Source organism: Humulus lupulus, chromosome 2 (assembly GCF_963169125.1).
Source record: "Humulus lupulus chromosome 2, drHumLupu1.1, whole genome shotgun sequence".
In the NCBI taxonomy this organism is placed as follows: Eukaryota; Viridiplantae; Streptophyta; class Magnoliopsida; order Rosales; family Cannabaceae; genus Humulus; species Humulus lupulus.
The window spans coordinates 72,373,307-72,399,146 of NC_084794.1; the positions used below are offsets into that span (position 1 = coordinate 72,373,307).

The window sequence follows — 25,840 nt, forward strand, 5'->3', positions numbered from 1 at the left end:
TCCAGCAGAAGAAAATTGTAAAACTAGTATATATCAATAATATATGTATATCATGTGGATAGTATAATGTGGTAGCGTTTCAATACTGTTACACATACATAACAAACTACGAGACTCACAATTATGAAGCAGTGTTGATACGCTGCCACATATACAAATACCACTACGTACATATTATATATTTATATGTAAGAACAATGCTATAATAAACCTATAAATTCCGAACTATATATTTAAGCATCAAAGCTTCCAGAGCTTAGAAGTTTGAAGATGACAATCTGTTGAGGTAGCTAGATGCCAGGCCTTGACCATTCTGAGTCAACGGATTATGAGAAACAGCCGTACTAGTATTTGCAATTGTAGCAGTAGTAGTAGTAGTATTGGCATCACCCAAAGTCAAACGTTGACCTAACTTCTCCACTTCATCTTGCTTCCGGCCAAGATGGGTTTCACCACCTCCAACCATGGACGAGATCGCAGCCGCAATAACCGATTTGAAAGTACTTGGGTCCGAAGTTATAGCTTTGGTCAACGTTTCAGTCAACGACTCTTGCACAGATGAACCTTGGTTGTGATTATTATAACTGACCATCTTTTCTGCACAACGTTGGTAAATGAATTCTTGGGCCTGTTTATTACCAAGGTTCAGGGGACCATTCATCTTGGCTTTGTCGTAGTACATTGGGCCATAATTTAGGTGGTACCCATTACCCCAAACTGGTTGCAAAATATTGGGCTCTGAGGACCCAAAACTATGGCTTGATGATCTTGATGATGGAGCAAAACCTGACCTGTTGAATTGGGATGATGGTGGTGTTGATGACGTTGAAGAGGTCAATTGGGGTGTGGTGAGATCAAGCGTGATTGTTGGGAACAAAGGAGATAGACTAGTAGATGAATAGAACTGCTTTGTTCTGAATGTATCAAAATAATTGAAATTATTATTTTGTAATAGGCCATTTATATTAAGGGGTGAGTTTTTGGTGGATGTGAAACCAACGGTGGAGAATGGATCATGAGAGGTTGAAGAGCCAGATAATAACATGGAGGCCGCGGCTGAGGTTGTGGAAGCCATGGCCGTGGCTGTCACCGGAAGTGGGTGGTTGTGGCTCCCTTCATAGGTGGTGATTAGTATGGACATGTCCTCGGCACATCTTTGTACCTGAATTAATAGTAATTATAATAAAAGGAACAAAGTTATAATTAATATATAACATAATTGATATAAGTAAGAACATATGTATATATGTATATATTTGTACCTGTTTTCTAACTGGGCAGGATGGTGCAACCGTGCAACGATAGTAGGCTCGTGGACATGGATTTCCTTTTGCAATTTTTTGCCCGTATTTCCTCCATTGACATCCATCGTTCATCTGTTGAAAATATTAAACAAAACATTATATTAATTATCAGATTATCATTTTTAGTATCTCGTAATTAATCATATCATTATTACTTAATCATATACAATATATAATTACCGTTGGAGTATCACATCTTGCTCTGACAGAAACTCTAGCTCTTTTAGCTTGAGCCTGTGAAACTTCATCCTCATTACTACTTCTCGTCGTCTTATTTGGGGTTTTAGCTTCTGCCAAATCCTTATTAACTTCTAATTCTGAACTATTCTCTGGGCTGGGATCACTCACAATCTCCGAAGTCAACTGCGTTAATTCAGAGTCTAATCCAAGAGTGAGGTTGGCCTTTATCAACTCTTGATCACGATCATGATGATCTTGATCTCTAGTTTTGCTGATCAAGTTGGTCGTACTACTAGTACCATCTTCAACAATAGTATTATTGTTCATACTTTTAGGCTGCTGCTTTGGACTCCTTCCAAGCCTAAGAGACACAAGCTGATCAGCTTCTTCCATTTCATGGTGGTCATGATCATGATCACGACCATGATTAGCTGAAACAATATTATTACTATCTGTCAATTTACTTGGTTTCTTCAAATCCTGATCATGATGATCAACTTCTTTGACGATGTCGAAAAATCGCAATTGGAGAGACTTGTAATCCTTCTCAATATGATTTAACACCGTTTTTAGTCTCTTGTTTTCTTCTCTTACCTCACCCATTTCGGCTTTTGTGTTTTCAATTTCACAATCCTATAAACAAAGAGAAAATAAGATTAGAGAACATACATATATATCTTATATGCCATTACATATCATATATATATATATAATAGAGATTTTTAAACAAAAACATGTAATATTACCTTTGTTAACACTAGATTATTGGTTTGAAGATCTTGATGAGAAACTTTGGAGTCAACTCTCTTTTGTTCTATATCTGAAGAACCATAAGAGTTTGGCATCTTTCAAATTCTAACACCCAACTCTCTCCTATATAACACGCTGTAAAGAGCTATTAACAAGATCTCATTAATTTGATGATCTATACCTATAATATATGTATATTTCCCTTTACCTTACCTATACCACCTCTCTTTTTATTATAAAAATAAAGCACTACTCTCGGACTTTGGTATAAACAAATACACAAATTCCATAAATCAGCTAATCGATTACCCATATTACGCAGGCAACCAAAAATGTCAACTCTAATCTACAAAACCATACACTCTCACTATACTATTCTAATACAACTATGATTAAACTATCTTTTGGAAAAGTTCAATTTCAACGTTTTCCCAGCTAGACTACGAACAAGTTTGTTTACATATTGAGTTGTATTTTTCAGCGTCACCATCTCATATAATATACATTTCTAACTATATATAGTACCATATCTTTGAAGCTTCGTACAAAGAAAAACGTCACGTGGCTAACAGTCAACTATTGTATACAAATATTTTGGTGGCCCAGTTGGGTTTTCTCTATATGGATCGATCACTACAACCAACAAATATCAAAAGGTACAGCCCTAGCTTGATGTGTTTTATTTATTGTCAGCAGTCAATACGCTTGTCCTTCTCTTTTTATATATATAAATATATGTTTTCGATCTATCTATCTATCTATATTATAATATATGTATTAGCACTACTCAACTACCTTATAAACTTATTGCATAAGGTGCAGTAGTAGTTACATTCATTACATAGGACACCAACCCAGGGTTTTGGACTTTTCAACATGTCACTACCGTTATATTCGTTATATTTTTCTTAGCCAATTGAAAAAAAAAACTCATTTTGAGAACAAAATATCCAATTTCTGTCCTATTCTTAATTAATATTTATTTATTTATTTATTTATGGGTGTGTGTGGTCATTGTGTAAACCATTGATTATGAAATTTTATTTATTTATTAAAAACAATATTTGTCCTTATATCATGCCTATATATTATAATTTATTTTACATGTCAATTTATGAAAGAAAAATCATATTTTTAAATTAGTGATTTAGATTAAGACTCAACATTTTTCTTTAGGTCCAATGTGCATATCTCTAGATCTGTTTGTTTAATTACCATACATGACTTCACATAATATTGGCTTCTGTATTCTGTCTACATAAAACAAAATCTCATCCATTGATCAATTATGACTAATGTAATTTAAAATTATTATATATATATATGAGATCCATTTGGGGAGCATTATTAAATTCACCATGCGTGGTCTCTCAACCAATTACATTTTTATTTTAATAAAATCCTATCTAATCTTTATAGACAATATATGAATTATTGAGGGTCTGCATTATTGATAATGCATGTAATGTAATGACGATTAATTAGGCTGTTGAAGAAGTTAATTAGTAACTCTCCATGTTATTATTAATATAAAAAATGCATTTATGTTAAGATCCTATCCCCACTATTTTGACTTTCTCTGGCCGCAGTCACACACCTAACTATATTAAATTAAAACATTTTACTCATCAGTTTTGTTTTGAGATTAATTAAAAATAATAGCAAGCATGCAAACTTCTGATAATTAACTTTGATTGATCCATTATTATTGCGTACAAATAATATATATATATTTATATAGTTAGGCATGGCTTCCCAGACGTTATCCCTTCTTATTCAACTATGTGTAAAGATTAATCCAAATGACAAAAGAAACAAAAAGAGAAGGAAAATTGGATTATGATTGCAAAAGTAAATATTAATACAAACAACTAGGGGAGATTATATAAACAAAGAAAATGACTAGAAAAACTATGCTACCCCTATCACTAAATTATATATACTATAAGAATATACACATATATATAGTTTGGGATAGGATGTAGGATCTGTACTTGACCTTATTATATAATATAATATAAATAACTTTATTAATTATCATTATAATAATTTTATACACAAAATATCATATATGATGTTGCATATTATTTAAATTGTGTCAGGTCTCCCCAAAGGTGCAAAAAGTCTATATAGTTTATTAATATATATATATATATATATGTAATTATGAAATGGTTAGCATGTTACAGAGTTAGTTTCTTAATATTTCAATTTAAAATAAATTATATTGGGAATTATATACTAAATTGTACCAATTAATATGCAAAAGTGTTTCTCCTTAAAAAAAAAAATATCAAGATAGTGTCAGATGCTATAGTGCCCTACAAAAATATGTGTATTTTGCTAAATGATATAGATTAAAAAACTAATTGTAAAATTGTTTGTTTAGTATAATTTTATTATATATATATATTTTCCGTTCTTTACACTGCAAATATCGATGGTTAATAATAAAAATATTTTACTAATAAATTTTAAGCATCCAAACTATTTTCACATTGGTTTGATTGATGCACTGTATTGTATTATATATTATTATATTGGATTATATTATATAACATATTTTTATATAGTATTATATATATTTAGTATTAATCTATATTTATATATACATCCATAACAATTTAATAAAACCAATATCAAATATAGTAAAAATATGATATACAATACAATACGGTATAATAGAATATACCAAATGCACCAATACAATTTTTTTGTTTTTAAAATAATTTTAGCCGTGAAAGTCCTTTTTCATTTTAATGTAACATTTGTGTGCTAAATCTAAATAAAATACTAGCTTGGTCCCTATGTTTTTCTGAAATACGTGATTAACCTTTATGTTTTATTAAATAATAATTTGGATTATTTATTTTACAAAACAGATTAAAATAGTACTCTGGATCCAATTTTTGTCAAAATGTTTTTCCACATGACCAAAATACCCCTAAGTTTGATCAATTAATGAATCAATTAAATAAATAAAAAAAAATTATATAACTTGATTTCAAAATAAAAAAATAATTGAAAAATGTTTTAATTAATTAAATCAGATTTTAACAAGCTCATAACCTAAATTGCATTAAAACAAAATCTTAATAAACCCATAACACACATAAACAATGAATTATATCAACATAAATTAATAAATATTTGTGTTCGTCAATATTTTTATCAACATACTCAAACAAACCCATCATTATACGCAAAAATCACAATCAACAATTAACCATTTAATCCATACTCTAACTTAATAATCAACATAGAAAAATACATACCAAAATACCCATAATTTAAAAAAATAATAATTAAATCTGAAACCAAACTAGCTTGCTACCTCTAGATTTGTCATTGTCGTCCCCAACCCACATGTCCTGGTTCCTCTAGATCTGACATCGTCATCCTAAACCCATAGCTCGTGGTTTCACTTGATCATCATCCTTAACCCAAAAAACTCACTCGTTCTCGTCACTTGTAACCAAGAAAAAATCAAAACCTCTACTCGCAATCATCACCCTTGTCTCCAATGCCTCACACTTGGTTCGCCTAGATCCTAGTTCGTTCTCAAATGGTGCGTTCTAGCCCAGACCCAACCTTCAGAACTTCACCATGCTCACCTTTTATCGACCTAATTATCATCTTCATATCGACACGGGAAGGAGAATGTTAGGGAGGGGCAACAGGTTCTGGGTATCGAGAAATGAGAAGATGAGAGAGGGCACGCGATGGTTTCCGAGTATAGGGCAAGGAAAAGACAAGGGAGGATTATGGGAAAAGATGGGTTCTGGGTTTTGTGGGTTATTCGGTTCTTGTTTAGGAAAGAAGATGAACAATTTTTTAGATTTAATTTTTATGTATTTATTATTTAAATTATTAGTTTGAGTTTAATTTTTAGATTTTTTTTGAGCTGTTATGATTGGTTAATATACAAAGTCCAAGTGGTCTTACACAAGCTAAGTATAAAACACTAAATGATTACACACAGTGAAGATATGAAAATTGACTTCTTGTTTTAGTCATTTAAAAATTGTGTGTTTAGGTCCAAAGTGATATAATGAGGTATCTAAGGATGCCCAAAAAGTTTGAGAGCATTTGGAGGTGTTTAAGGTCACTTTAGAGAAGTTTAACTTGCCTAGGTGGCGTTGTGTCGCTGCTACCTTGGAGGCGTTGCATCGCCTAAAGCCTTAGGATTTTGGTGATTCACAATAGGCGACGCATCACCTATAGACAGGTGATGTGTTGCTTGACGTGTCCGTACAAACATATGTTATAAGCTTCAAATGACGTGTTTAAAAAAACTCTAATCATATTGGTTGGACTTAATGGTGGTGTCTGTTATATTATTTTATAATATAATGTAATATTATATTATATTATAATATAATGTTTTAGATTAAATAAATGTGACAAAGTGTGTCACATATTGTAACATATAATAGAGAATTACAATATTTAGATATATGAGATATATCCAAATAATGTAACATATTTGGTGTTACGAATTTGTAACTTCCAAATATTACCCTTTATTGTGTAAAATTGTTGTTACACAATATTGAGATGAATTTTATAAAGCCATATGTGATATGGCTGTTAGAGATACGATTTTAACCCAAATAATGTGTTTTGGGAGTTACAAAATCATTTGGGAGGATTTGAAACCGTTTGGAAAAACAGCACATTTTTTAGTGCTGAAAATGGTCGGTGGCCTGTGGGACAGAGGCTAGTGGCCGCGGCCACTAATGTCTCTGGCCACGGCCACAGGCCAAAAACTGACCATTTTTTTCAATTTTTTCTATCTTTGTTGAACGGCTCAAAAAAACCCAAATAACTCCCAAATCTCATTTTTAATTCCATATTAATCCAATTAAACATTGGTAACAGTCATGGGGGTTGGTGGAATTTGAAATTCAAAGGTTGTCTCTAAACTCTATAAATAGGAGCCTATAGCTCACTTGTAAGACACAACATTTCTATCCATTAGAGCACTTGGCTAGAAACACCTTGAGGCTTGATAATTCCAGAAAGCTTTTCCAATATCTGAGAGAGATCCCTTAGTGCTTGAGTTAGGGGAAAATAAGCTTTTGGACAAAGGTTTTAAACCTAGTTCAAGTTGGTGATCCCCAACACTCTTCACTTATGTTGTGTAAGTGAGAGTTTTCTTTGTTTTGTTCTTACAATTTCCTCTATTGCTTTTCTTCTCATTCCTCTTGTTTTATTTACTTGTAATTTTGTTTAGAGTTGTAATCATCTTTTCTTGTGTTCCAAACACTTTTACTTTATTTGTAATCTTTTGGTTAGAGTTGTATTTTTCACTATTCCATTCTTCTTCTCTTCTTCTTCTTCTTCTTCTTCTATTTTGTTTATTTGTACTTTCAGTTATAGAGTTGTAACCTTATTTAATCAATCTATATTTATTTGTAATATTATTGCATAGAGTTGTAATATTATTATCAATTTCCATTGAGGCAAAACATTTTTTCCTAACATTCAAAATCTTATCCCTTTTTGTTTCAATGGAAGGGGAGACAATCAAGATCATGAACCAAGACCTAGTGAGATTGGATAGGTTTGATGGATCCAATTTTACTAGGTGGCAAGACAAGGTGAGGTTTCTTTTAACCACTCTCAAAATCGCCTACATCATTGAGTCTTCCTTGGCACCTCTAGCCGAGCCATCCGACAAAGACACTCCCGAGGAGGTGGAGAAGAGAAGGAAGAGGGAGGAGGACAATCTCCTTTGTAGGGGTCATATCCTCAACGCCCTGTCCGATAGGCTCTATGACCTCTACACCGAGACCAAATCAGCCAAGGAGATATAGGATGAACTTGAGAAAAAGTTTAAGGCGGAAGAGGAAGGTACCAAATTTTTTTTGATATCTCAATACTTCGATTTCAAATTTTTTGGTGATAAACCTATTCTTCCTCAAATTCATGAATTGCAAATAATTGTTAACAAATTGAAAGTGCTAAAGATTGAGCTTCTCGAGGCCTTTCAAGTTGGTGCTATTGTGGCTAAATTACCACCAACTTGGAAGAGCTATAGAAAAAGAATCCTTCATAAAAATGAGGATTATTCTTTGGAGGAAATCCAAAAACATATTCGAATCAAAGAAGAATCGATATGTAGAGATAAACTTGTGGAGGGGTCTAATGGAGAGACTTCCAAAGCAAATGTGGTGTCACAACCAAAACATCCCAAAAACAAAGGGAAAAAGGGTAATGAGAAACCTTTAGGTCCAAAAACCAACCCAAACAAGTTTAAGGGTGAGAAAGGTCCTAGCTTTGTGAGTGGGAAAAATGGTCACTATGCTAGAGAGTGCAGGCATAGAAAAGACCAACAAGGACCTAAGGTGAACGCAACTCAAGAGGAAAACATAGTTGCTACCCTTAGTGAGGTGAATGCGGTCCAAGGCAAAGTGAAAGGGTGGTGGTATGATACATGTGCCACCGTCCATGTCACCTATGACAAATCATTGTTCAAGACCTTTGAAGAGTCAAATGGCAACCATGAGATACAAATGGGCAATGAGGGCAAATCCAAGGTACTTGGCAAAGGTACCATTGAAGTCTTTTTCACCTCTGGCAAGAAAGTTACATTAGTGAATGTACTTTATATTCCCAAAATGAGTAGAAATTTGGTAAGTGGTGATTTTCTTGGCAAGCCCGGCATTAAAGCCGTTTTTGAGTTTGGTAAACTTATACTTACCAAATCAAATGTATTTTTTGGAAAGGGGTACTCTTGTGAGGGTATGGTTAAATTGTGCACCAATGATGTAACTTTCAATGTTATCAATAAAAACGCTAATTCCGCCTATATTGTTGAGTATGATTCTTTATTTTTGTGGCATCTTAGACTATCACATATAGGTTTTTCAACCATGAAAAGAGTAGTAAAATGTGGTATGATTGCATGCAATATTAAAAACTATGGTAAATGTGAAACATGTGTTAAGGCTAAAATGATTAAGAAACCATTTCCAAGTGTAGAAAGATCATCTAATTTACTAGATTTAATCCATAGTGATCTTTGTGAATTAAATGGTGTTTTAACTAGAGGTGGTAAAAGGTATTTTCTTACTTTTATAGATGATTTTAGTAGATATACCTATGTGTTTCTTTTCAAGCATAAAGATGAAACTTTTGATGCTTTTAAATTATATAAATTAGAAGTTGAAAATCAACTAAATAAAAAGATTAAGGTGCTAAGAAGTGATAGAGGAGGAGAATACTTCTCTAATGAATTCAATACATTTTGTGAAGAAAATGGTATAATTCATGAGTGCACTGCACCTTATACACCACAACACAATGGTGTTGCCGAAAGGAAAAATAGGACTTATCTAGAGATGATAAATTCTATGTTGGTGTTTTCTAAGTTGAACTTCAACTTATGGGGTGAAGCGCTTTTAACTGCTTGTCACATTCTTAATCGAATACCGATGAAGAAAAATGAGATATCTCCATATGAGTTATGGAAAGGAAGAAAACCCAACATAGGGTACTTCAAAGTGTGGGGGTGTCTTGCATATTGCAAGAAAAACGAACCTAATAGAACAAAGTTAGGTTCAAGAGCCATAAAGTGTGCTTTTGTTGGTTATGCCAACAATAGCAAAGCTTATAGGCTATTAGACTTAGAGTCTAATATTATGATTGAATCTAGAGAAGTTGAATTCTTTGAGAATATGTTATGTGACAACAATTCTCAAGCTTCAACATCTCTAAAGGAGAATTTGTTATATGAGAACAATTCTCAAGCTTCTACATCCAAAGTTGATTCTCAAGAGGAGAATTCTCAAAAGGATGTAAAGTGTAATGCCCCGAATTCTCCGACGTGTTTTAATGGCGAGAATAGTAGGTCGGGAGGGCCGTACTTGTTTAATTATGCCATTAAATGATGATATGCATGTATATGTGAATTATATTATAATATGATGTTAAATGTATGCATGTGGGTCCACGTTTTTAATTACAGGGGTGTGATGGTAATCTGGCCCGTTGAGGGTATAATTGTATAATTGTATGCATGTCAGTGATATATGTTGAGACCACATTATAATGTGGGTTTGTTCGAGCTTTTCGGCATGAGACGATCTTGGATTATTGATTAGCGGTTTAGTCACAACAGGTTTAAGCTCGAGGCTCGAGTTGAGTCTCGGGGTAATTTTAATGATTAGAACGTTACCGAGAATTAAAAGGTAACGGGATATGAATTATTGGTGTTTGGATTATTGAGAATAGCGGGAATTGGAGAGTGTTAATTATGATTAACGAGATAGGTGGAAAATACCAATTTTGCCCTTGGGAGTCTTTAGAAACTTTAAATTGACCTAGGGGTATAATGGTCATTTCACCCCTAGGATAGATATAACCATTTTTGAGCTGAAAGAAAAGAAGAAAACAGAGTATAATTGAAGCTTCTCCCGTACCTATCTTCCCTTCAGTTTTCTTTGTGATTTTTGAACCATTCTTGAGGATTCAAGCTTGGGAAGTAAGCCTTGGGAGTTTGGGAGTGTGTTCCTCCATTGAAGAGCATCATAAGCTGAGCTTTGGGTAAGTTTCTAACCATTGGAATCCCTAGTTTTCCCTGTTTTAGTTCTGTTTTATAGTTGTGATTTCTAGGTTGAGATCTTGGTTTTGTTGGGAGTTTTGGCTAGGGTTCCTATGGTTGTGATGTTTGGGGTGTGTTAGGATGGTTTTTGGGTTCATTTGGCATCAAAAATGGGATTTGGTAGCATTGGAAACAGGTTGGGATCGAAGGAGATGAAGAATGAGATTTCAGGGGGCATCAGGTCTGGAGGCAGCACTATAGCGCCCACCCTAGGGCGCTACAGCGCTACACATGGGTCTTTTGGGCGTGTTGGGGGTTCTGAGTTTAGTGCTGGGGTGCTAGGAATCAGCGCTGTAGCGCTACTCTGTTCCTTCAAAGTCCCGTTTTGAGTGTTTTTAGGGATTTTTGACTTGGGGTTTCAATCCTTAAGGCCCGGGATCGAATCTACTCACCGTGTGGGCATGTTTCGAGGTCCCGAGAGTGGTGCTTAGGTCAAGACCCTATCCATGTTGATTCTCATTAATGGAGGTTATAATTGGTTGTGATTAGGTAACCGCTAAGGAACTAAAAGATTGATCGTTCTCAGGGGTCGTCCTTATAATATTTCTCGCTCGAACTTGAGGTAAGAAAATTGCACCCCGTGTATATGACATGCATGACTGTTATTGAGGCATGTTGGTTGATAAATGTGGACATGGATTGCATATTAAATGCTGGCGAATATTGTTTATTTGTATATGGCACTGACTAGTCAGGGATACTGACCTAAGAGTCAGAAATGGCATAGCGTCATGAACGCGGGGCCAAATGAAGATTAGATCTAATCGATAACAGCATTGAATGGCTGCATTAGTGTTGGACCGACCCTAAGGTCGATGAAACTTATAAGCGCTTGGCTAGTCTAAGACTAGTCACTCAAAGTCGGGGCCTAAGGCCCAAGTGATCGCTTGTCACATGGCTAGGGAACAATGTTGCAGGGTTATGACTTTATGGTCATGAGGAAGGTTATGTTGGTGACCAGTCACCATGCACCTATCCTGGTTAAGATAATGAAAGGTTCACTTACCTGTTAAGCCCCGGTGACCCTATCGTCACAAGGCTGAAGAGAGTTATTCCCTATTTAGTGACTTTTGCGACTGTCACCTATCTGATTTGGACTGATAGTCCTGAATGGTTATTATGATCATTGTTGATATTATATCATGCTATATTGTGTTTTCTTGCTGGGCCTTGGCTCATGGGTGCTATGTGGTGCAGGTAAAGGGAAAGAAAAGCTCACCTAACCTTGAGTGGAGAGCATAGGTGGTGATGTGTACATATGCGGCCGCTTGACCACCACGGCCAAGGAGTTCTCAGAGGAACTAGGGGGTTTACCCTATTTTTGCCGCTTAGGTCGGTGGGGCTTGTAAATTTAAAAACAGTAATGACCTTTTTATATTGTAAATAACGTGTAAATGTTTTGATGAGCTCATGAATTGTTTTTAATAAAATATATCCTTTCATTTTTATTGGTTTTCCACCTTGACCTGTTAATAACATTTAGAACACGTTTTTAACCAAAGGACTCGGGTAACAGGTCAAATTTCTGGTTCACCAATCATCGTAACTGTTCTGGGGTAACCAGGGCGTTACAACTTAGTATCAGAGTGTGCCAAGGTTAAGGTTCCTGTAGACTTGCTGGGCATGTACACACATCACTGAAGTCAAGCTCGACTCATGGTTTGGTAACTATTTATGCAGTTATATGTATAACTGCTTAAATGTGGTATATATGCTTTACCTGTATGCATGAGACACCATGTTAAACCTGTGCCCTGAATTATTGTATCCTCAGAAACTGTGTGCTTATTAGTACTAGGATTGCTAGAACATACTTATAAGTATGATTGATTGTGAACAATTATGTGATACATGCTAAGTGTTAAATGCTATAGACATGTATCTGTATGTATATTTGTATGACTGTGGAATGTGATAATTGTCTGCTTGTTCTTGGACCGTAAGGCGGCAAGAGGTTTAGTTATTATTACCTGACTGGCTGTATTGATCATTATTTCAGCAAGGTGTCAGATAAGAATGAATCCAAGGCAGACAGATACTTCAGCTGGCCAAAGTGACCAGGGCCAGAATAATAATAATAATAATAGCCAGGGTCAAGAAAATGACCAGTCACAGATTCCACAGCCAGCTCCTGTAATGTGCAGCAAATAGTGAGTGATCTGCAGGCTACAATATTAAGATAGGGAGAAGAGCTACGTCTCCTGAAACAACAGCAAGTGCCTGCAGTGGCTGGTGTATCAGAGGCACCTCCTGTGTTGGTGCCAGCAGCTGGGCAGCTGCCTAAGGTTGGAAATAAATGGGAGCCTCTTTATGAAAGGTTCAGGAAGAAGCAACCTCCAGTATTTGAGGGCAGTGCAGATCCTGCCAAGGCTGAACAATGGATGAGTATGATTACCACTATCCTTGATTTCATGAGAGTAACTGGTAATGAGAGGGTGGCCTGTGCCACTTATATGTTTCGGGAGGATGCCCAGATTTGGTGGGAAGTGATTACCCAGACCAAGAACGTTAATGCTTTGACTTGGGAAGAGTTTCAGATTTTGTTTAATGAAAATATTATAATGATGCTATTAGGGCGGCGAAGGCCGAGGAGTTCATTAGGCTACTTCAGGGGAACTTATCAGTCACTGAGTATGCCTTGAAATTTGATTGTTTGGTAAAGTTTTCCATGGAGCTGGTGCCCACTGATGGGACCAAGAGAGAGAGATTTCTTCAGGGGCTACAACCCAGATTAGCCTGCGATGTTTGAATCACCACTGTGGCTGAGGTTACTACCTATACGCAGGTGGTTGAGAAAGCACTCATAGCTGAGAGTGTAGAGAACATAATCTGGCGTGACAGTGCAGCCAGAAAGGAATTCAAGAGGCCAGGTCCTCCATTTGTGGGTTCAGGTAGGGGTGTTGGCCCTAGTGATCAGAAGAGGAAGGTTCCTGACACCTTCCCAGTTCCAGGTCCTGATAGGCGGCCCCGTGGTATTTCAATGGGTCGTCCAGGTGGTAGTGAAGCCTGGAAGTCTTATCCTGAGTGCCCTAGATGCAAGAGGCATCACTTGGGAGAGTGTAGGGCAAAGGCTTGCTTTTCATGTGGAGCAATGGGTCATCTTAAAAAGGATTTCCCTAAGGCAAGAAAAGAAGAACCCAGAAAGGCGGATAGCTCGGCCCCAGCTCGAGTGTTCGCATTGACTCAAGTAGAGGCTGAGGCTTCTCCCTCAGTTGTTATAGGTCAACTTCTTAGTTCTGGAACCCCTTATAATGTATTGATTGATTCTGGTGCTACACACTCTTTTGTTGCTAGTAGTGTTATTGATAGATTGTGTAGACCCTGTGATTTTTATGTTGTGGGGTTTGGTACTTTGTTACCCACTGGAGAGTTAATGGTATCCAGGAGATGGGTTAGATCTTTGCCAATGACAGTGGAGGGCAGAGAGTTATCAGTGGATTTAATAGAGTTGGTTATGACTGACTTTGATATGATATTGGGTATGGACTGGTTGGTAAAGTATGGGGCAACCATTGATTGCAGAAGGAAGATGGTCACCTTTGAGCTTGAAGATGAGGATCCTTTTGTGTTTGTTGGTGCTGTGCATGGACCTCGCATTCCTATGATTTCTGTATTGAGGGCTAGGGATCTACTGCAAGGAGGTTGCATTGGATTCTTGGCCAGTGTGGTTGATACCACTCAGGTCGTGCCAGTGAGACCAGAAGAGACCAGACTTGTTTGTGAATTTCTGGGTGTGTTTCCAGAAGATTTGCCAGGGTTGCCACCACACAGAGAAAGTGAGTTCGTGATAGAACTGACACCAGGGACGGAGCCAGTGTCTAGAGCACCTTACAGAATGGCCCCAACTGAGTTGAAAGAATTAAAAGTACAGTTGCAAGAACTGTTGGATTTGGGTTTTATCAGACCTAGTTTTTCACCTTGGGGTGCGCCAGTTCTGTTTGTAAAGAAGAAGGATGGTTCTCTGAGAATGTGTATTGATTACAGAGAACTGAATAAGCTGACAATTAAGAATAAGTATCCTTTGCCAAGGATAGATAATCTGTTCGATCAATTGCAAGGTAAGAAGGTATTCTAAAAAATTGACCTTCGTTCTGGTTATCATCTGTTGAAGGTCAAGGAGGGAGATATACCGAAGACTGCTTTTCATACCAGGTATGGGCATTATGAGTTCCTAGTTATGTCTTTTGGATTGACTAATGCCCCTCCTGCTTTTATGGACCTGATGAACAAAGTGTTCAAGGATTATCTAGACCAGTTTGTGATCGTCTTCATCGATGATATTTTGGTATATTCTCAGTCTGAGTCAGAGCATGAACAACATCTGAGGTTGGTTCTGCAGAGACGGAGGGAACACAGACTATTTGCTAAGTTCAAGAAGTGTGAGTTCTGGTTATCTTAGGTATCCTTTCTTGGGCACATTGTCAGTAAGGAGGAGATTAAAGTAGATCCATCAAAGATCGAAGCGGTCAGAGATTGGCCAAGGCCAAAGAATGCTTCTAAGGTTAGAAGTTTCCTTGGATTGGCAGGCTATTATAGACGTTTCGTGGAAGGGTTCTCAAAGATAGCTAGTGCATTGACTGAGCTGACACGCAAGAGCCAGAAGTTTGTGTGGTCAGATAAGTGTGAGAACAGCTTCCAAGAACTGAAGCAGAGATTGATTACAGCTCCGATTCTGAGTCTTCCGACTGATCAGGAGAAGTTTGTGATTTATTGTGATGCTTCTCATCAGGGTTTGGGCTGTGTTCTGATGCAGTCAGAGAAGGTAATTGCTTATGCTTCTCGTCAGTTGAAGGAGTATGAAAAGAGATATCCTACTCATGATTTAGAGTTGGCGGCTGTGGTTTTTTGCTTTAAAGATATGGAGGCATTATCTCTATGGAGAGAAGTGTGAGATCTATACAGATCACAAGAGCCCGAAATACTTCTTCGCCCAGAAAGATCTTAATATGAGGCAAAGGTGTTGGCTGGAGTTGGTAAAAGATTATGACTGTGAGATTTTGTATCATCCAGGAAAGGCCAACGTGGTAGCTGATGCTTTAAGCCGGAAGGGTCCGGGACAGATTCATGGTATGAGGCTGATAGCCAGAGAGTTAGCAGATGATATGACCAGAGCTGGTATAGAGTTACTGGTGGGACAGTTGGCTAACATTATGCTACAGTCTACACTGTTGGAGAGAATTAAGGAGGGTCAGCTGAGTGATCCACAGCTGATCAAGATTAGGGAGAATGTTCTGGCTGGAGCATCCAGAGATTATACAGTGTCTGAGATAGGCTTGTTGAGATACAAAGGGCGGATATGTGTTTCGCTAGACACTGCTTTTAGGCGAGAGATTCTAGATGAATCTCATACTACACCTTACTCTTTGCATCCAGGCACCACGAAGATGTATCAGGATGTGAGATCGTTGTACTGGTGGCCGGGGATGAAGAAAGATGTAGTTGAGTATGTGGCTAAGTGCTTGACATGTCAACAGGTCAAGGCTGAGCATTAGAGGCCAGCAGGGTTATTGCAGCCACTGGATATCCCAGAGTGGAAGTGGGAAGACATCACGATGGATTTCGTGGTGGGCTTACCCAGGACTGTTGGTCATCATGATTCTATTTGGGTGATAGTGGATTGCTACACCAAGTCAGCTCACTTTCTTCCAGTGAGGACTACTTATACAGTTGACCAATATGCAGATCTCTATGTGAGAGAGATCGTGCGCCTCCATGGAGCGCCTAGGTCAATCGTGTCAGATCGGGACCCTACTTTTACTTCCAAGTTTTGGGGGAGTTTGCAGAAAGCCATGGGGACACAACTGAAGTTCAGTACTGCTTATCATCCTCAGACAGATGGGTAATCTGAGAGGATGATCCAAATATTAGAAGACATGATGAGAGTATGTGTGCTAGATTTTGGTGGATCTTAGAGTAAGTATCTACCTTAGATAGAGTTCTCCTACAATAACAGCTATCAGTCTACCATTGGAGTTGTACCTTATGAGATGATGTATGGTAGGAAGTGCAGATCTCCCATTCATTGGGATGAAACAATTGAAAGGAGATACTTAGGTCCTGAGGCAGTTCAGAGGACCAGTGAGGCCATTGAGAAGATTAGAGCTCGGATGCTTACTTCTCAAAGTAGACAGAAGAGCTATGTAGATCCCAAGCGTAGGAACGTGGAGTTCCAAGTGGGAGACTATGTCTTCCTTAGAGTCTCGCCTTGGAAAGGGGTGAGAAGGTTTGGGAAGAAGGGCAAGCTGAGCCCTAGATTTGTAGGTCCATTTGAGATCTTGGAGAGGGTTGGTCAAGTGGCTTACAGATTAGCTTTGCCTCCAGCTTTGTCAGCTATGCATAATGTATTTCATGTTTCAGCTCTTCGGAGGTATGTAACTGATGTGAATCATATTTTGAGCTATGAAAATCTGGAGCTTGAGCCAAATCTCTCCTTTGAGGAGCAGCCAGTTCAGATTCTTGACAGAAAAGATAAGGTCCTCAAGAATAAGATGATACCTTTGGTTAAGGTATTGTGGAGGAACAACAAGGTCGAGGAAGCGACCTGGGAGCTGGAGTCAGATATGCGAAGTCAGTATCCCGAGCTGTTCAGGTAAATTTCGAGGAAAAAATTTCTGTAAGGAGGGGAAAGTTGTAATGCCCCAAATTCTCCGACATGTTTAAATGGCGGGAATAGTAGGCCGGGAGGGCCATACTTGTTTAATTATGCCATTAAATGATGATATGCATGTATATGTGAATTATATTATAATATGATGTTAAATGTATGCATGTGGGTCCACGTTTTTAATTACAGGGGTGTGGTGGTAATCTGGCGCGTTGAGGGTATAGTTGTATAATTGTATGCATGTCGGTGATATATGTTGAGACCACATTATAATGTGGGTTTGTTCGAGCTATTCGGCATGAGATGATCTTGGATTATTGATTAGCGGTTTAGTCACAACAGGTTTAAGCTCGGAGCTCGGGTTGAGTCTCGGGGTGATTTTAATGATTAGAGCGTTACCGGGAATTAAAGGGTAACGGGATATGAATTATTGGTGTTTGGGATTATTGAGAATAGCGGGAATTGGAGAGCGTTAATTATGATTAACGAAATAGGTGAAAAATACCAATTTTGCCCTTGGGAGTCTTTAGAAACTTTAAATTGACCTAGGGGTATAATGGTCATTTCACCCCTAGGATAGATATAACCATTTTTGAGTTGAAAGAAAAGAAGAAAACAGAGTATACTTGAAGCTTCTCCCGTACCTATCTTCCCTTCAGTTTTCTTTGTGATTTTTGAACCATTCTTGAGGATTCAAGCTTGGGAAGTAAGCCTTGGGAGTTTGGGAGTGTGTTCCTCCATTGAAGAGCATCATAAGCTGAGCTTTGGGTAAGTTTCTAACCATTGGAATCCCTGGTTTGCCCTGTTTTAGTTCTGTTTTACAGTTGTGATTTCTAGGTTGAGATCTTGGTTTTGTTGGGAGTTTTGGCTAGGGTTCCTATGGTTGTGATGTTTGGGGTGTGTTAGGATGGTTTTTGGGTTTATTTGGCATCAAAAATGGGATTTAGAAGCATTGGAAACAGGTTGGGATCGAAGGAGATGAAGAAGGAGGTTTTAGCGGGCATCAGGTCTGGAGGTAGTGCTATAGCGCCCACCCTAGGGCCCTACAACACTACACAGGGGTATTTTGGGCGTGTTGGGGGTTCTGAGTTTAGCGCTGGGGCGCTAGGAATCAGCGCTGTAGCGCTACTCTATTCCTTCAAAGTCTCGTTTTGAGTATTTTTAGGGATTTTTGACTTAGGGTTTCAATCCTTAAGGCCCGGGATCGAATCTACTCACTGTGTGGGCATGTTTCGAGGTCCTGAGAGTGGTGCTTAGATCAAGACCCTATCCATGTTGATTCTCATTAATGGAGGTTATAATTGGTTGTGATTAGGTAACCGCTAAGGAACTAAAAGATCGATCGTTCTCAGGGGTCGTCCTTATAATATTTCTCGCTCGAACTTGAGGTAAGAAAATTGCACCCCGTGTATATGACATGCATGACTGTTATTGAGGCATGTTGGTTGATAAATGTGGACATGGATTGCATATTAAATGCTAGCGAATATTGTTTATTTGTATATGGCACTGACTAGTCAGGGATACTGACCTAAGAGTCAGAAATGGCATAGCGTCATGAACGTGGGGCCAAATGAAGATTAGATCTAATCGATAACAGCATTGAATGGCTCTAAGGCATTAGTACTGGACCGACCCTAAGGTCGATGAAACCTATAAGCGCTTGGCTAGTCTAAGACTAGTTACTCAGAGCCGGGGCCTAAGGCCCAGGTGACCGCTTGTCACATGGCTAGGGAACAATGTTGCAGGGTTATGACTCTATGGTCATGAGGAATGTTATGTTGGTGACCAGTCACCATGCACCTATCCTGGTTAAGATAATGAAAGGTTCACTTACCTGTTAAGCCCCAGTGACCCTATCGTCACAAGGCTGAAGAGAGCTATTCCCTATTTAGTGACTTTTGCGACTGTCACCTATCTGATTTGGACTGATAGTCCTGAATGGTTATTATGATCATTGTTGATATTATATCATGCTATATTATGTTTTCTTGCTGGGCCTTGGGTCATGGGTGCTATGTGGTGCAGGTAAAGAGAAAGAAAAGCTGTAACGCCCTACTTCCTTAGAGCTGTTACTAAGTGAGTTTTAAGACAAAACAGTGTGCAATGAACTCGCTAACCGAGGTTTTGAAACAAAAGTGTGACTAATAAAAAGTTAGGGCTGTAATCTTTGAAAATGCGTCGTTTCATTAAAAACTTCTAGTATTAAACACTTGGGATCCCAAAATAAGGTTTGAAAACTATTTACATCTTGAAATAAGTTTACAGTTAATTAGTTATAAAAATCATAGATTGTTACAGCCATTTTCGAATAAACCCCCAACCAAAGCAGTCGGGCAGGCGAAACATGTACGCGTCGCTTCACGCTCTCCGTACTCATGGTTGGTTGACTCAGTCTTTGCCCTTACCTACAACACGGAGCACCCGTGAGCCGAAGCCCAGCAAGAAAACTCATGCAGTTCATAACATATGCAAAATATACAGTTAATCATATCAGATAGTCCACAGATAAACAAGTCAATCATTAGACTAAGCAAACACGGCCATGCCGCCCCAGAACCCTTACCACAGCCTGGGGTCTCGGTCCTCACCGTAAGGATCTCACATATATCCTCTAGGTCCTACCCTGACTATAAGCATCCCATGTGCTAAGTGTTACTTCCGGCCCCGCTGCCGTTCTCGGCCTTGCCGCCCTCGGCCATAGCCGTTCATTTCACTATAATCATATATAGCATAAATCAAACAACATTCAAACAAATATCAATTCATTTAAATCTGCACCCTAACATGTAATGCAATATAGGGTCGTGCCCGGCAATCATCTCATCATGCAATATAGGGCCGTGCCCCGCAATCACACTATGGGCCCACGCCCTATCCTACGGGTGTTATAGTTTTCTTACCTTTCCATTCAATAGCTTAGATCACCTGACTCCTTGAGCACGACCCCACCCGAGCCTTAGCGCACACCTAGGCACAAACATAGGTCAAAGTCAACACCAAACCCCAAGTCCGAATACCTAGCCTCGGGACCAATCCCGAGCCCCCCGGGAAATCCTAAATCCCCAAAACAAAGTGGCGGAATCGAGCCCCGAACCCTAGGTCAAAATCCCTCATCAAAAACCCAAAAATCCACCTCTGTGAACAGTGCAGCGCTACAACGCTCTAAAGAGGGCGCTGTAGTGCTACAAGCAGAACACTTCCCCCAGAACAGGGGCTAGCGCTACAGCGCCCATTGACTAGTGCTGTGGCGCTAGTTGCAGCCCAGCAGAACCCAAAAATTGCTTCTTGCGATTTCCTTCAACCAAATCAACCCCAAACTTGTCCAAACCTTTTCCAAACCCAAAATCAAGCTTATAAACATCTCACACTCATCCCAAGCATCCCAAGAACTCAAAACCCAAGCACATTCAACCCAAATCTCAAAATTCACCATGAATAACCCTAAACCCAGAAATTCAGTCAACAACAAAGTTAAAGGCTTAGAATTCTTACCATTGATGCAAATTTCGACCTTGATTCAACCCTAGACCTCCTTAGCTTGTTCATCATCAAATCTTGCCCAGAAATTCCCTAAAATTCCCATCAACTCAGCTCAAAACACAGCTCAAACCATCAAAACCCTTAAAACTGAAATCTCTAAAACTTACCTCAAAAGTTGATGTGTTCTTGCCAAATCTTCAAGTCTAACCCAAGATCCTTGATGCTCAGCCTACCATTGCTCTCCACTAAGCTTTGCTCCAAGAAAAATGGATATGAATGGTGCAAAAATGCACAAACCGATCCTTTGGAAAACCCCTCTGTTTTTCTCTCTTTTCTTTCTTTCCCTTTTCTTTCTTTTCTTTCTTTCTCTCCACAGCCAACACTCTTTCTCTATAAATCCCATTAAGTGTATAAAGCCTAATAAATCAACCTTCTAAAAGCCAATTGACCAAAATGCCCTTCCTATTAACTCTAAACCCTTTTGTCCAAATAGGGCCATTTTAGTCATTTTACCCAATTCCCGCTAATCCTCAAGTGTCTCTAATATTTCCCCGTTGCTTTCCAACACCTGATAAACCACCAAATAAATATTCCCCATCATCAAAATTAATCTCAATCTATTCTCTAAATTCCTGCTTATACCCCCAGGCTCGCCCCGAGCCGGGTATAAATTCCCGTCATGACTTTCCGCTAGCCTGCTCACTGGGATCGCTTCGAGTCACAAATCACAGATACATCCACATCACAATGTGGTCTCAACAATCATCACATATCAATGCAGTTATGCCCAACATGGCCAAAATTACAGTTATGCCCTTCTAACACGATCCGGGCCTACATGCATACTAATATACATAGCCATGCATCTTAGATAGACAAATATTCATATAACATGCTTTAAATCATAATCATGCATTTAACTCATCAAATCACACATAAATCTTATCATGCCCTCCAGGCACGCTAATCAAGGCCCTTAAGCCTTATTAGCTAATTTGGGTCGTTACAAAAGCTCACCCAACCTTGAGTGGAGAGCATAGGTGGTGATGTGTACATATGCGGCCTCTTGACCACCACGGCCAAGGAGTTCTCAGAGGAACTAGGGGGTATACCCTATTTTTGCCGCTTAGGTCGGCGGGGCTTGTAAATTTAAAAACAGTAATGACCTTTTTATATTGTAAATAACGTGTAAATGTTTTGATGAGCTCATGAACTGTTTTTAATAAAATATATCATTTCCTTTTTATTGGTTTTCCACCTTAACCTGTTAATAACATTTAGAACACATTTTTTAACCAAAGGACTCGGGTAGCGGGTCAAATTTCTGGTTCACCGATCACCGTAACTGTTCTGGGGTAACCAGGGCGTTACATAAAACAACCCTTTGAACCTAGAAGAAGTCAAAGGCTTAAAAATCATAAAATTCTAGTAGTGGATGAGATAGATTCTCAACAAATTTCATTCTACATGGTAGAAGGAAATAAAGAGGAAGTCATTAGGAAAATTCCTATTGTACTTCTCGTTGAGGATGATCCTAAGACTTATAGAGAAGCTATGCAATCAAGAGATATTGCATTTTGGAAAGAAGCCATCAATGATGAGATGGATTCCATTCTTTCCAATAACACTTGGGAATTGGTAGACCTCCCACCGGGGTCTAAGCCAATTGGGTGTAAGTGGGTATTTAGTAGAAAATACCACACTGATGGCACTATCCAAACCTTTAAAGCTAGATTAGTAGCTAAAGGGTTTAGGCAAAAAGAGGGTATCGATTATTTTGATACCTATGCGCCTGTTGCAAGAACAACTTCTATAAGAATTTTGTTCACTTTAGCTTCTATACACAACTTGTATGTTCATCAAATGGATGTCAAAACGACATTCCTTAATGGTGACCTCAATGAGGAGGTCTATATGGAACAAACTGAAGGGTTTGTCCTACCAAAATATGAACATAAAGTTTGTAGACTTGTAAAATCCTTATATGGATTGAAACAAGCTCCTAAGCAATGGCATGAGAAATTTGATCAAGCCATCATGTCTAATGGGTTTAGACATAACAATGGAGACAAATGTTTGTATTCCAAAATTTGTAAGGGATATGTGATCATTGTTTGCTTATATGTGGATGACATGCTTATTCTAAGTAATCACATGAAAGGGATAGAAGAAACGAAGAGGTTTCTATCATCAACCTTCAAGATGAAAGATCTTGGAGAAGTTGATACCATACTCGGTATAAAAGTAAAGAAACATAGTGGGGTTTTGCATTAGGGCAAGCCCACTATGTTGAGAAAGTATTGAAAAAATTTAACCATCTCAAGGTTAAAGATGCCAATACTCCATTCGATCATAGTGTAAAACTAGAGAAGAATGAAGGAAGAGTGGTGGCTCAATTGGAGTACGCTAGTGCTATAGGGAGTCTAATGTACGCTGCCCAGTGTACTAGACCTGATATAGCATTTGCGGTAAGTAAACTTAGTAGGTGTACAAGTAATCCAAGTGTGGATCACTGGAAGGCAATTGGAAGAGTCCTAGGTATTCTCAAGAAAACCAAAGGACTAATCCTTCACTACTCCAAATTTCCTTCGATATCAGAAGGATATACAGATGCAAGTTGGACATCCAATCTTGGGGACAACTTGTCCACAAATGGTTGGGTATTTACACTTGGTGGAGGTGCAATTTCTTGGGGTTCCAAGAAACAAACCTGTATATCTCATTCCACTATGGAAGCAGAGTTTATAGCTCTAGCTGCTACCGGCAAAGAGGCCGAATGGTTAAGGGATCTGTTGATAGAGATTCCCCTAATCAAAGACAATGTATCTACTATATCGATACATTGTGATAGCCAAGCGACATTGGCTAGAGCATACAACGGAGTGTATAATGGGAAGTCTAGACACATTAGTCTAAGACATGGGTATGTAAGAGAATTGATTCAAAGAGGAGTCATCTCAATATCCTATGTGAGAACAAGTGAAAATCTGGCGGATCCTTTCACTAAGCCACTAACGAGGGATTTAGTGGCTGTATCATCTCGAGGGATGGGACTTAAACTCCCTAAAGAGATTCACGATTGATGGTAACCTATCTTAACACTAGTTATTCAACTAGTGTTAGGTTCAATAGGTAATAACAAGTCAATCAAGTGAATATTAGTTGTACTCAAAACAAGTCCCATCTGAGATATTGAGTACTTGTGTGTTACCAAGTTGAGGGTTAAAACCGAAAGGTTTTTTAATAGAATTCAGTCTTGTAAAGACAAGTATTTTTGGTAACAAAATACTGTAAGAATTCTACCTATATGGACCTAGGGGTGGTGCCGCCTCTCATGAGAATTGGGAGTATTCTCAAGAACGTCCATGAATGGAAAGTGCACATGGCCATTAACGGTGCAAAGCGAGACATAGAGGTCTCAAGTGAACATCACAAATGTGTGTGTGTTATCACCAATTTGTTATAATGAAAAGATGGTTCAATGCCTAGTGAAACCTAATTTTCGACAAATTTTGTGATAATTACACTATAGTAAAGTTCAAGTTGAAAAACACTTTGCTTTATGCACTAATGCAATGACTCCTATAAGAGAGAGTTCTTATTTAATCAAGTGGCGGATATGTTATATTTCAAAATATAATGATTGATTAAATAAGTGTTACAATAGATAACTATTTAATCTAGTGGGGAAATGTTATATTATTTTATAATATAATTTAATATTATGATAATGTTTTAGATTAAATAAATGTGACAAAGTGTGTCACATATTGTAACATATAATAGAGAGTTACAATATTTAGATATATAAGATATATCCAAATAATGTAACATATTTGGTGTTACAAATTTGTAACTGTAACGCCCCAACTCCAAGGACCGCTACAGTGCACATTGCAAAAAGTGATAAACTCGCTAATCGAGTCGTTTGGCCATAAACGTGTAACTAAGCATGATTAGCGGTTTAGGGGTTAAAAACTTTGGTTAAGATATAACGTCTCACTAGAACGTTTAATATATATACATTGGGATCCCAAAAATATAATTTCAGAGTTTATTACAAAAGATTATTTACAACAAGCCGTACTAAGCGGCAAAACAGGGTTCAGCCCTAGTTCCACTTTCAAACCTCGCCCAAGTATTGGTCGAGCAGCTGCATATGTACACGTCATCACCTAAGCTCTCCAACTCAAGGATGGTCCAGCTTCCTTTTGCCTTTACCTGCACCACAAAGCACCCGTGAGCCGAAGCCCAGCAAGAAAACTCATATGCTCATAAATGGTCATATCATGATATCAAATCATATCTGGCATGCCTAGCACTCATAGCTCTATTCAGCATGCAAATGAACTCAAACAGATGCTGGGGTATCCAGGATAAGAAATCCTGGCCTTCTGATTGGAGGACTATCAAGTCAATCCTAATCAGATGAGTGTCGTAACACTAGAGGTTCTGATAAACCATGTTGAGTGACCGACAAACGAGTCACTAACTCAAGTGGAAGGGTGGCTGTTGGGTAAGCCTCTAACCTTCGGTAGGTTCTGGTAAACCATACTGAGTGACTGACAAGCAAGTCACTAATTCAAGTGGAAGGCTGGCTGTTGGGTAAGCCTCTAACCTTCGGTAGGTTCTGGTAAACCATACTGAGTGACTGACAAGCAAGTCACTAATTCAAGTGGAAGGCTGGCTGTTGGGTAAGCCTCTAACCTTCATCAGGTTCTAGTAAACCATGCTGAGTGACCGCAAGCAAGTCACTGGGGCCTCAGTGCCCAAAGCCATGCATATGATGATCAAAATGATCATACAGAGCTCATAGCTTTGATCAGATGAGTGAATATCACTTTGAGGTCCTGGTAAACCATACTGAGTGACTGACAACCAAGTCACTAGGGGCCCAGTGCCCATTTCCTG

The 25,840-nt window shown here is 38.3% G+C and overlaps 1 protein-coding gene across 1 annotated transcript; it reads right to left on the bottom strand.

Moving 5' to 3' along the window:
• Positions 1–7: 7 nt before the first annotated feature.
• On the bottom strand, positions 8–2,604 carry LOC133818021 (probable WRKY transcription factor 72). Its single transcript, XM_062250704.1, has 4 exons — positions 2,231–2,604; positions 1,485–2,117; positions 1,263–1,376; positions 8–1,162 (listed from the first exon to the last, which is right to left on the bottom strand). The coding sequence occupies exons 1-4, from the start codon at positions 2,327–2,329 to the stop codon at positions 257–259; spliced, it is 1,752 nt and encodes a 583-aa protein (XP_062106688.1). The 5' UTR covers positions 2,330–2,604; the 3' UTR covers positions 8–256.
• Positions 2,605–25,840: the final 23,236 nt, after the last annotated feature.

Excerpts from the sequence above, each read along its gene's own strand:
- LOC133818021 (XM_062250704.1), bottom strand. The coding sequence starts at position 2,329 with ATGCCAAACTCTTATGGTTCTTCAGATATAGAACAAAAGAGAGTTGAC. Across the intron at positions 2,118-2,230 it reads ATAATCTAGTGTTAACAAAG|GATTGTGAAATTGAAAACAC; the intron begins GTAATATTACAT and ends CTTTGTTTATAG. Across the intron at positions 1,163-1,262 it reads CCTGCCCAGTTAGAAAACAG|GTACAAAGATGTGCCGAGGA; the intron begins GTACAAATATAT and ends CTATTAATTCAG.